The 12,500-nt window shown below is 50.0% G+C and overlaps 1 protein-coding gene and 1 pseudogene across 1 annotated transcript in view; both read left to right on the forward strand.

Annotated features, from left to right (window-relative positions):
• Positions 1-5,752: 5,752 nt before the first annotated feature.
• Positions 5,753-12,500, forward strand: part of LOC129694996 (zinc finger protein 135-like) — a 6,779-nt gene continuing 31 nt past the window's right edge. Inside the window, exons 1-4 of the mRNA XM_055631756.1 lie at positions 5,753-6,709; positions 10,232-11,179; positions 11,285-11,567; positions 11,662-12,500. The exon at positions 11,662-12,500 is cut by the window's right edge and continues 31 nt beyond it. Of these exons, the coding sequence (XP_055487731.1) occupies positions 10,355-11,179; positions 11,285-11,567; positions 11,662-12,059 (1,506 nt within the window). The 5' untranslated portion in view covers positions 5,753-6,709; positions 10,232-10,354 and the 3' untranslated portion in view covers positions 12,060-12,500. The remainder of the gene's footprint in view (positions 6,710-10,231; positions 11,180-11,284; positions 11,568-11,661) is intronic.
• LOC129694997 (myeloid-associated differentiation marker homolog) overlaps positions 12,153-12,500 on the forward strand; it is an 8,866-nt pseudogene continuing 8,518 nt past the window's right edge.

Here is a 12,500-nt window from a genome sequence, read left to right on the forward strand (position 1 = left end):
GTAAGTATTCAGACCCTTTGCTGTGACTCTCAAAATTGAGCTTCGGTGCATCCTGTTTCCATTGATTATCCTCGAGATGTTTCTACAACTTGATTGGAGTCCACAAGTGGTAAATTAAATTGATTGTACATGATTTGGAAAGGCACACAGCTGTCTATATAAGGTCCCACAATTGACAGTGCATGTCAGAGCAAAAACTAAGCCATGAAGACGAAGTAATTGTCTGTAGACCTCCGAGACAGGATTGTGTTGAGACACAGATCTGGGGAAAAGTATAAAACATTTTTTGGAGCCTTGCAGGTCCCGAAGAGCACAGTGGCCTCCGTCATTCTTAAATAGAACTTTGAAACCACCAGGACTCCTCATAGAGCTGGCCGCCTGGCCAAACTGAGCAATCGGGGGAGAAGGGCCTTGGTCAGGTAGGTGACCAAGAACCGGATGGTCACTCTGACAGAGCTCCAGAGATCTTCTGTGGAGATGGGAGAAACTTCCAGAAGGACAACTATATTTGCAGCACTCCACCAATCAGGCCTTTATTGTAGAGTGGCCAGACGGAAGCCACTCCTCAGTTAAAGGCACATGACAGCCCGTTTGGGGTTTGCCAAAAGGCACCTAAACAAGATTCCCTGGCCTGATGAAACCAAGATTTAACTCTTTGGCCTGAATGCCAAGTGTTACGTCTGGAGGAAACCAAGCACCGCTCAACACCTGGCCAATACCATACCTACGGTGAAACATGGTGGTGGCAACATCATGCTGTGGGAATGTTTTTCAGCGACAGGAACTGGGAGACTAGTCAGGATCAAGGGAAAGATGAACGGAGCAAAGTACAGAGAGATACTTGATGAAAACCTGCTCCAGAGCGTTCAGGACCTCAGACTGGGGTGGAGGTTCACCTTCCAACAGGACAACAACCCAAAACATAGATCCAAGACAACGCAGGAGTGGCTTCATTACAAGTCTGTGAATGTCCTTGAGTGGTCCAGCCAGAGACCGAACTTGAACACGATCGAATATCTCTGGAGGGAGCTGAAAATAGCTGTGCATCGACGCTCCCCATCCAATCTGACAGAGCATGAGAGGATCTGCAGAGAAGAATGGGAGAAATTACCCAAATACAGGTGTGCCAAACTTGTAGTGTCATACCCAGAAGACTTGAGGCTGTAATCGCTGCCAAAGGTGCCTCAATAAGGTACTGAGTAAAGGGTCTGAATACTTATGTAAATGTGATATTTCAGTTATTTATTTTTTATTATTTTGCAAACATTTCTAAACAACTGTTTTCGCTCTTTTATTGTGGGCTACTGTGTGTAGATTGCTGATACAAAAAGATGAATTTAATCCATTTTAGAATAAGACTGTAACGTAACAAAATGTGGAAAAAGTGAAGGGGTCTGAATACTTTCAGAATGCACTGTATGTATGTAGTTTGTTTGTTTATACTTTTCTTATAACAAATGTAAAGCACTTTGGCCAACGAGAGTTGTTTTTTAAATGTGACTTGACCCAAAATGTCACCCATAGTTTACACGGCATAGATTACAAGACCTACACCAAACCCAAACCAATTAGGAGCAGACGAGGGCTTTCGAATCCAATTTGTGATCCCAGCTACAAAGACATAGAAATATAGAAAATAGGTGCAGGAATAGGCCATTTGGCCCTTTGAGCCTGCACCGCCATTCAATATGATCATGGCTGATCATCCAACTCAGTATGCCATACCTGCCTTCTCTCCATACCCCCTGATCCCTTTAGCCACAAGGGCCACATCTAACTCCCTCTTAAATATAGCCAATGAACTGGCCTCAACTACCCTCTGTGGCAGAGAATTCCAGAGATTCACCACTCTCTGTGTGAAAAATGTTTTTCTCATCTCGGTTTTAAAGGATTTTCCCCTTATCCTTAAACTGTGACCCCTTGTCCTGGACCTCCCCAACATCGGGAACAATCTTCCTGCATCTAGCCTGTCCAATCCCTTAAGAATTTTGTAAGTTTCTATAAGATCCCCTCTCAATCTCCTAAATTCTAGAGAGTACAAACCAAGTCTATCCAGTCTTTCTTCATAAGACAGTCCTGACATCCCAGGAATCAGTCTGGTGCACCTTCTCTGTACTCCCTCTATGGCAATAATGTCCTTCCTCAGATTTGGAGACCAAAACTGTACGCAATACTCCAGGTGTGGTCTCACCAAGACCTTGTACAACTGCAGTAGACCTCCCTGCTCCTATACTCAAATCCTTTTTACTATAAATGCTAACATACCATTCGCCTTCTTCACTGCCTGCTGCACCTGCATGCCTACTTTCAATGACTGGTGTACCATGACACCCAGGTCTCGCTGTATCTCCCCTTTTCCTAATCGGCCACCATTTAGATAATAGTCTGTCTAGATGGTTTATGCATGCAACCTATAATGTAGCTACCTCATCACCATTAACACGCCCTCTCATATCAGTATAATTATGATCTCCTCCCCTTCCTTCCTCCCATTTTGTCCTGGTACGCCTGAAGGCTGGATGCAGCCAGTGCTGGGACGTGTGTGCCATGTGCTATAATAAAGGCTCTAGTAAAGGTTACAGTGCGTCAGACTAAGTCCCTTTACAGTCCGCTTTCCTGTTTTTGCCACCAAAATGGATAACCTCACATTTATCCACATTATACTGCATCTGCCAAACATTTTCCCACTCACCCAGCCTATCCAAGTCACCTTGCAGTCTCCTAGCATCCTCCTCACAGCTAACACTGCCCCCCAGCTTAGCGTCATCCGCAAACTTGGAGATGTTGCCATCAATTCCCTCGTCCAGATCATTAATATATATTGTAAATAGCTGGGGTCCCAGAACTGAGCCTTGCGGTACCCCACTATTCACTGCCTGCCATTGTGAAAAGGACCCGTTTACTCCTACTCTTTGCTTCCTGTTTGCCAGCCAGTTCTCTATCCACATCAATACTGAAACCCCAATACCGTGTGCATTAAGTTTGTATACTAATCTCTTATGTGGGACCTTGGCGAAAGCCTCATGAAAGTCCAGATACAACACATCCACTGGTTCTCCCCTATCCACGCTACTAGTTACATCCTCAAAAACTTCCATAAGATTCGTCAGAGATGATTTACCTTTCATAAATCCATGCTGACTTTGTCCAATGATTTCACCACTTTCCAAATGTGCTGCTATCCCATCTTTAATAACCGACTCTAGCAGTTTCCCCACTACCGATGTTAGACTTACTGGCCTTAATTCCCTGTTTTCTCTCTCCCTCCCTTCTTAAAAAAGTGGGGTTACGTTAGCTACCCTCCAATCCTCAGGGACTACTCCAGAATCTAAAGAGTTTTGAAAAATTATCATTAATGCATCCACAGATGTGTTGGTACAGCAATTCGTTCTTCCCCCGCACACACACACAATTAAAGCATGGAATAATCTCCAACTTACTATAGGGTGATTTCACTAAAGGTCACTGGAGCGTAGATCCGCACCCACGTGACCAAAATTCTCAAGTGGAGGACACTCGAGGGTTCGGTACATGTTAGTGGATGGGAAAAAACGCATTTTCCCACCCGTTAAAAACATAGAAAACGGCGAGGTTGTGAGCTGCAATTTACTGTGCCAGTCGGGGTGACCGTGAGGCACAGCTACCTAGATTTACAGGGGAAAAAAAAGATAGCAAGTAAGGTAATTTCAAGAGGGAACTGAAGGTGCCAAACCGACGGAAATGAACAGCCGACATTTGCCGTGGATATTTACAGGTCCAAAATATCGGGAATTATCGCGTTTGCTCGCTGAATTTCATCAAAACTAAGGCATTATTAACTTACTTTTGATAAATTCAGCGAGCAAACGCGATATTTCCCGATATTTTGGACCTTTAAATATCCTCGGCAATTGTCGGCTCCTGACTTCCGGTGGATAGGCACCTTCAGTTCCCTCTTGAATTTACCTTACTTGCTATCTTTTTTTTCCCCTGTAAATCTAGGTAGCTGTGCCTCACAGTCACCCCGACTGGCACAGTAAATTGCAGCTCTCAACCTCGCCGTTTTCTATGTTTTTAACGGGTGGGAAAATGCGATTTTTCCCATCCACTAACATGTACCGGATGTATAGCATGTCCTCCACCTGAGAATTTTGGTCACGTGGGTGCGGATCCACGCTCCAGTGACCTTTAGTGAAATCACCCTATAGTTACATGCTGCAGAGGGCGTACACACATCTGGACATCCCTGATGCATCTGTAAGAATTACATTCTTTGACTTCTCTAGCGCTTTTAACACAATTCAGCCTCGACTGCTAGGGGAGAAGATGGAGAAGATGAAGGTGGATCCATTAATGGTACTGTGGTGTTTGGATTACCTTTTCCTCAGACCACAGTATGTGCGCCTACAGAACAATGTCTCAAGCACCATCATGAGCAGCACAGGGGCTCCACAAGGAACTGTGCTGGCTCCATTCCTGTTTACCATCTACACAGCGGATTGTCAATATAACACCAACAGCTGCTTTTTGCAGAAATTTTCAGATGACACAGCTGTTGTAGGCCTCATCAAAAGGGGGCAATGAGAGAGGGAGTATAGAGACACATTTAACAACTTTGTGGAGTGGAGTGTGCACACAATAATCTCCATCTCAACACCAAAAAAAACGAAGGAGATAGTTGTGGATTTCAGGAGGGGGAGGAGGAGGATGCAACCAACACCAATCACCATCAGGGGCACTGAGGTGGAGGTGGTCGCCAACCACAGGTACCTTGGTGTGCAGCTTGACAGTGAGCTGGACTGGAAGAGTCATATGGAGGCGGTGTACAGGAAGGGACAAAGTAGACTGTATTTTTTAAGGAGGCTAAAGTCATTTAATATCTGTCAACCCCTATTGTGCAGTGTCTACCATTCAGTGGTGGCCAGTGCTCTGTTTTTTGCTGTGGCCTGTTGGGGAGAAGGCGCCCGAATAGCGGACAAAAACAGACTGGATAAGCTGATCAGGAAGGCCGGCTCAGTGGTTGGGGCAGAGCAACTAACGGTCAAGCAGGTGGCAGAGGCCAGAACTCTGAAAAAACTAGGCTCAATAATGACCAACCCCACTCACCCACTCCACGCCCTGAAGGTGATCAAGTGCAGCATCTTCAGTCAGAGACTGATTGCACCAATGTGCAAAACGGAGAGACATAGGAAGTCTTGTATACCAGCTGCTATAAGGTGTTATAATGCACAAAAATTTTAACTTATTATGTATTGAAGATATCTGTTGAAATGTGTGGTGTTATGTCTGTCTTGAAGCTGTTGTGGCACTGTAATTTCCTGTAAAGGATTATTAAAGGTTATTCATTCATTCATTCAGTTACCCAACCAGATGCAACTACATTTAAAGTCGCTCTTTCTTCCCAATAACCCTTTCTGGCTCCAGTCCTCCCTTCACCACCTCCACAGTTTAAATTCCATTTGGAATATTTTGGAGGAGCAAGAAACCAATGAACCAAGAACCAGCACATTCTCTCTGTCTCTGTGTCTCTGTGTGAAACACTCAATCTGGCCCTGACACCCACGCGCCGAGTCCGGAAACGCCCGAGTGCGTGAGAATCGCCGCCGGAAACGCCCGAGTGCGTGAGCGACGCCGAGTCCGCGCCAAGATGGCGGGCTGGTCAAACCCGTCATCCACGGCCCCGGCCCCGGGCGGCAGCGCTTCATCCCCGGCGGGCACCAAGGTAGCGGGGCGGGGCCGAGCGGGCGGGGCGGGGACGCTGGGGGCGAGAGAGAGACAGAGACTCACTGAGCGGAGACGCTGATGGCGGCGGCGATCAACATGGCGGTTGCTCTTTAAATCTTTGGTTGCTCCGGGCACCAACCGTCGCCGGGTCCCGCCCCCGACCGCGCTGATTGGACGAGGAGGCGGCGACTGACGGCGGTCCCGGCCAATGGGCGGAGGGTGAGAGTGACATCCCGCCTCCCATAGGCTCTGATTGGATGGGGACTGAGTGATGGGCGGACGGATTATCCAACGGACGGGCTGATGGGCGAGAGACGCGTTGACGGACGGAAGGATCGGCCAATGGGCGGGCGGGAGTTGGAGGTTGTCCCGCCCCCTGTCGTTGCTGGTTGGTTGGATGGAGACGGGAGAGGGGCGGACGGATCATCCAATGAGGGAGGGGGGAGGGTCTGAGGATTGTCCCGACCGCGCTCATTGGAGGAGGATGGGAGACTGAGGGATGGAAGGGCCAATGGGCGGGGGAGTTGGTGACTGTCCCGCCTCTAGACGTGAGTGATTAGATGGAGATGGGCGGCTAGATCATCCAATGGGGGAAGGAGTTGGTGGTTGTCCCGCCTCCCACAGGCAGTGATTGGAGGAGGAAACGGCGACGGACATCGGTCTCGGCCAATGGGCGGAGGAGCTGGATGTTTGTCCCGCCTCCTGTCGTTGCTCATTGGAGGAGGAGGGAGAAGGACAGACGGCTCGGCCAATGGGCGGAGGGTTAGAGGGACATCTGGAGCAAAGATCTTAGACCCAGATGGCCGCCGGTCGAGGACCTCAACAAGATGGCCGCCGGTCGAGGACCTCAACAAGATGGCCGCCGGTCGAGGACCTCAACAAGATGGCCGCCGGTCGAGGACCTTAACAAGATGGCCGCCGGTCCGCCCCCCCCATCGACCGCATCAAAATGGCGGCGGAGAAGAAGCGGCGGTTGGTGACTTCGCTGCGGACGGACGGAGCTGAGGTAAATAATATCGTCTAGATATTGTGTAGTTGTTGTTATAGTTGTAGTTTAGTCTCGTGTAGTGTAGTGTAAATATAGTGGAGTACAGTGTAGTGTGTAAATATAGTGGAGTACAGTGTAGTGTAAATATAGTGGAGTACAGTGTAGTGTAAATATAGTGGAGTACAGTGTAGTGTAAATATAGTGGAGTACAGTGTAGTGTAAATATAGTGGAGTACAGTGTAGTGTAAATATAGTGGAGTACAGTGTAGTGTAAATATAGTGGAGTACAGTGTAGTGTAAATATAGTGGAGTACAGTGTAGTGTAAATATAGTGGAGTACAGTGTAGTGTAAATATAGTGTAGTACAGTGTAGCACAGTGTAGTGTATAGTGTAGGGTGGTACAGTGTGGTCTAGCGTAGTGTAGTTGTAGTTTAGTCTAGTGTAGGGTAGTCCACTGCAGTGTATAGTGTAGTGCAGTGTGGTCAATATAGTGTAGTGTGGTCTAGTCTAGTACAGTACAGTCCACTGTGTGTGGAACTGGTCAATATAGTGCAGTGTAACTAGACGGACGGAGCTGAGGTAAATAATATTGTCTAGATATTATGTAGTTATAGTTGTAGTTTAGTCTCGTGTAGGATAGTCCAGTATAGTGTAGTGTGGTCTAGTGTAGTTGTTGTATAAATATAGTGTAGTGTAGTACAGTGTAGTGTAAATATATAGTGTAGTGTGGTCCAGTGTAAATATAATGTAGTCTAGTACACGTGTGTGTGGTCAATATGGGTCAATGACCACATAAATACAGTATAGTCAATAAACTAGACGGACAGAGCTGAGGTAAATAATGTTGTAAATGCACGGGATCTGTGTGTGTCTGTGGTCAATAAATATAAATATATAGTACAGTGTAGTGTGGTGTAGTGTAGTACAGAACTCTATATGTGTGTGTGTGTGTAAATTAGTGAGGTAAATAATGTTGTAAATGAGCAGGAATTGTCTGGTCAATATTGTCAATATATATAAATATAGTGCAGTTACAGTCCAGTACAGTGTAGTACAGAACAATGTGTGTGTGTGGGGTCAATAAATATATAAATACAGTTACAGTATAGTGTAGTATAGTACAGAGAACTGTGTGTGTGTGTGTGTGTGGAAATTAGTGAGGTGAATAATGTTGTAAATGAGCGGGAACTGTCTGTGGTCAATAAATATAAATACAGTAACAGTGCAGTACACTATTCATATTTCACTCTATCCCCTTCCACCCGTATCCCTCCCTCCCTCCAGCTTTACGTTTCACTCTTCTCATCTGTTGCATCTTTTGTCTCCTTGTCACCTCTAGCCAATGTCACAACCCATCACACCCTCTCCCCCGTATCCATGAATCACATAATAGGCTTTGTTCTGCTCCCACCTCTTTCCCATTTTCTCTGCCTGACTCCAGTCTGAAAGGGTCCCAACAGGAAACAACAGTATCTGTCCATTCCCTTTGTGGTCGGGTAGATGGTGCCTGGCCCACAGAGTAACTCCAACACTTTGTTTTAGACCAGGTTACATCCCCTGGTTAAAGTAATCCTAGTTGACTGCTGTTGCAGGGAAAGTAGTTTAATGTTGATGACACTTGTGTTTCAATCATTACAATTAAGTAATCTTGCCCCTTCCATTCACCCAACTGTAGCTTTGTTTGGAATTGGTCTAAATCTATATTTGGTTTACTATGTTTGTCTGTGTTGCCAGAATCCATTTCCTCTTCTCTCTGCTCCTTTCTAAAGGGGTGACCAATTAGTGTTAGTTTCCACCCAGGATCTCCAAAGACTGGGTCCTCTGATGCTGGAAGAGTCTGCCAGGTTTAGACTATCTTTCCCATTCTGACAAATGTTGCATAAACTGGGCCAAACTTCACTACTGTTTCTTTACTTGTACGTCTCATTTAATTCAAAGTATTTCTTTGTCGGTTAAAGTAGTATCTGGTTTGTCATGGTGTGTTTCTCCAGTGTTTGAGCATTGAGTATAGAAATTGGGATGTAATGTTAAAATTGTACAAGGCATTGGTGAGGCCAATTCTGGAGTATGGTGTACAATTTTGGTCGCCCAATTATAGGAAGGATGTCAACAAAATAGAGAGAGTACAAAGGAGATTTACTAGAATGTTGCCTGGGTTTCAACAACTAAGTTACAGAGAAAGGTTGAATAAGTTAGGGCTTTATTCTTTGGAGCGCAGAAGGTTAAGGGGGGACTTAATAGAGGTCTTTAAAATGATGAGAGGGATAGACAGAGTTGACGTGGATAAGCTTTTCCCATTGAGAGTAGGGAAGATTCAAACAAGGGGACATGACTTGAGAATTAAGGGACAGAAGTTTAGGGGTAACATGAGGGGGAACTTCTTTACTCAGAGAGTGGTAGCTGTGTGGAATGAGCTTCCAGTGAAGGTGGTGGAGGCAGGTTTGTTTTTATCATTTAAAAATAAATTGGATAGTTATATGGACAGGAAAGGAATGGAGGGTTATGGTCTGAGCACAGGTATATGGGACTAGGGGAGAATATGTGTTCGGCACGGACTAGAAGGGTCGAGATGGCCTGTTTCCGTGCTGTAATTGTTATATGGTTACATGGAGGAGAGGGGTGAGAGGCTGGAGGTGGAATGGGGGGTGAGGTGAGTAGCAGGGGGAAACAGGGAGCAAAGGGAGGGGGGAGGATTCAAGGGGGAGTGGGTTTGGTGCTGAGGGGGATGAATGGGAGGGACAAGAGAGAGGGGTCTGTTGACCTCAGGAAGGGGGTAGGGAGCCAGGTGGGGTAAGGTGGGTTCACATTGTTTGGGGGTGGGGAGGAGGGGGGAGGGAGCAAAGGGGGTTAAGGAGCAGGAGGCGGCGGGTATGGAGGAAGTCACATTGTTTGGGGGTGGGGACGGTGTTGCAGTTTAGGAAGTCAAACCAGGGCAGGATCTTCACTGTGAATGGCCGGGCGCTGGGGGAATGTGTGGAGCCGAGGGATCTAGGAGTTGGGCCGAAGGGCCTCTTTCCAACGCTGTATCACTCTATGAATCTATGACAAAGTGCTGGAGTAACTCAACGGGTCAGGCAGCAGCATCTGTGGAGAGAATGAATGGGTGACATTTTGGGTCGAGACCCTTCTTTGGTTTAGTTTAGTTTAGAGATGCAGCGCGGAAACAGGTCTTTCGGCCCGCGGAGTCCGTGCCGACCAGCGATCACCCCGTACACTAGCACTATCCTACGCACATTAGGGACAATTTAACAATTTTGCTGAGGCCGATTAATCTACAACCCTGAACGTCTTTGAAATGTTGGAGGAAACCGGAGCACCCGGAGTAAAAACCCACGCAGGTCAAGGGGAGAACGTACAAACTCCGCACAGACAGCACCCGTAGTCAGGATCGAGCCCGGGTCTCTGGCGGTGAGGCAGCAACTGTACCGCTGTGCCCGCGCAGAATTATATAACGGTTTCCTCCGCCATAAACGCACCCGATATGTGCTAGTAATGTCCTGTTTGCCAGTTTGTTGACCCTCTGTGTTCCTCTCCTGCAGGGTTTGGTAGCCGTTGCTGTGGACAGAGAGACCGGGGACGTGAGCGGCCATTGAGGGCGGCCGGAGAGCACCCTCCCCCCAACTGCTCGGTGTGTGGGCTGAGCTTCGAGGGGCTGAGCTTCGATGGAGGACCACATGACGGGGCAAAACAAGGAGAAGCGTTATGAGTGTGACGTGTGTGGCAAGGCCTGGCGGTGCCTGAGCCTGCTGGAGATTCACCGGCGGGTGCATACGGGTGAACGCCCCTTCACCTGCTCCGACTGCGGCAAGAGCTTCACCAGCTACGCCAACCTGCAGCAGCACAACCGCGTACACACGGGAGAACGCCCCTCCGACTGCTCCGACTGCGGCAAGAGCTTCAAGACAGCGCCAAACCTGACGAAACACCGGCGGTTGCACACGGGCGAGAAGCCCTATGGCTGCTCCACCAGCGGCAAGAGCTTCGCCAGCTACGACAACCTGCAACAGCACAACCGCGTGCACTCCGGTGAGAGGCCCTTCACCTGCTCCACCTGTGGCAAGAGCTTCACCAGCTACGCCAGCCAACAGCAGCACAACTGTGTGCACAAGGGAGAAAGCCCCTTCACCTGCTCCGACTGCGGCAAAAGCTACAAGTCGTCGCAGGGCCTAAAGAGGCACAGGCTCGTGCACACCGGCGAGCGCCCCTTCACCTGCGCCCAGTGCGGCAAGGGCTTCACCCAGTCCCACAACCTGCTGTCCCACCAGCGCACCCACACCGGCGAGCGCCCCTTCACCTGCGCCCAGTGCGGCAAGGGCTTCACCCAGTCCAGCAACCTGCTGTCCCACCAGCGCACCCACACCGGCGAGCGCCCCTTCACCTGCGCCCAGTGCGGCAAGGGCTTCACCCAGTCCAGCAACCTGCTGTCCCACCAGCGCACCCACACCGGCGAGCGCCCCTTCACCTGCGCCCAGTGCGGCAAGGGCTTCACCCCCACACCGGCGAGCGCCCCTTCACCTGCGCCCAGTGCGGCAAGGGCTTCACCCAGTCCCAGCAACCTGCTGTCCCACCAGCGCACCCACACCGGCGCGAGCGCCCCTTCACCTGCGCCCAGTGCGGCAAGGGCTTCACCCAGTCCAGCAACCTGCTGTCCCACCAGCGCACCCACACCGGCGAGCGCCCCTTCACCTGCGCCCAGTGCGGCAAGGGCTTCACCCAGCTCCAGCAACCTGCTGGTGCACCAGCGCACCCACACCGGCGAGCGCCCCTACACCTGCGCCCAGTGCGGCAAGGGCTTCACCCGCTCCAGCAGCCTGCTGGTGCACCAGCGCACCCACACCGGCGAGCGCCCCTACACCTGCGCCCAGTGCGGCAAGGGCTTCACCCGTTCCAGCGCCTGCTGGTGCACCAGCGCACCCACACCGGCGAGCGCCCCTACACCTGCGCCCAGTGCGCGCCCAGTGCGGCAAAGGCTTCACCCGCTCCGACAGCCTGCTGCTGCACCAGCGCACCCACACCAGCGAGCGCCCCTACACCTGCGCCCAGTGTGGCAAGGGCTTCACCCGCGCCAACAACCTGCTGTCCCACCAGCGCACCCACACCAGCGAGCGCCCCTTCATCTGCGCCCAGTGTGGCAAGGGCTTCAACCGCGCCAACAACCTGCTGGTGCACCAGCGGACCCACACCAGCGAGCGCCCCTTCACCTGCGCCCAGTGCGGCAAGGGCTTCACCCATTCCAGCACCCTGGTGGTACACCAGCGGACCCACACCGACGAGCGCCCCTTCACCTGCGCCCAGTGCGGCAAGGGCTTCACCCGCGCCAACAACCTGCTGGTGCACCAGCGCACCCACACCAGCGAGCGCCTCTAAACCTGCGCCCAGTGAGGCAAGGGCTTCACCCGCTCCACCAGTCTGCTGTCCCACCAGCGGGTTCACGCAGGCGACCGTCCCGTCCCCAGCCCGATGTGTGGAGAGCGCATTGCCATGGCCTCCCATGCCCTGTCTCACCAGTGCGTGCACAACAATGGCCAGCCCTACAACAAACTACAAACTCCCTCAATAGCAAGAATGTCCTTCCTCAAATTAGGGGACCAAAACTGTACACAATACTCCAGGTGTGGTCTCACCAGGGCTCTGTACAACTGCAGAAGGACCTCTTTGCTCCTGTACTCAACTCCTCTCGTTATGAATCCACACTCCCTCAATGGTAAGAATACCTCCCACATTTACAAATAGTTCTGCGTTCCTACCACATGTGACCTTGTGAACTTGTTTGTAATCCGTTGTCTGCAGTTCATGATTATTAAATGA

Source organism: Leucoraja erinacea, unplaced genomic scaffold (assembly GCF_028641065.1).
Source record: "Leucoraja erinacea ecotype New England unplaced genomic scaffold, Leri_hhj_1 Leri_897S, whole genome shotgun sequence".
NCBI lineage: Eukaryota > Metazoa > Chordata > Chondrichthyes > Rajiformes > Rajidae > Leucoraja > Leucoraja erinaceus.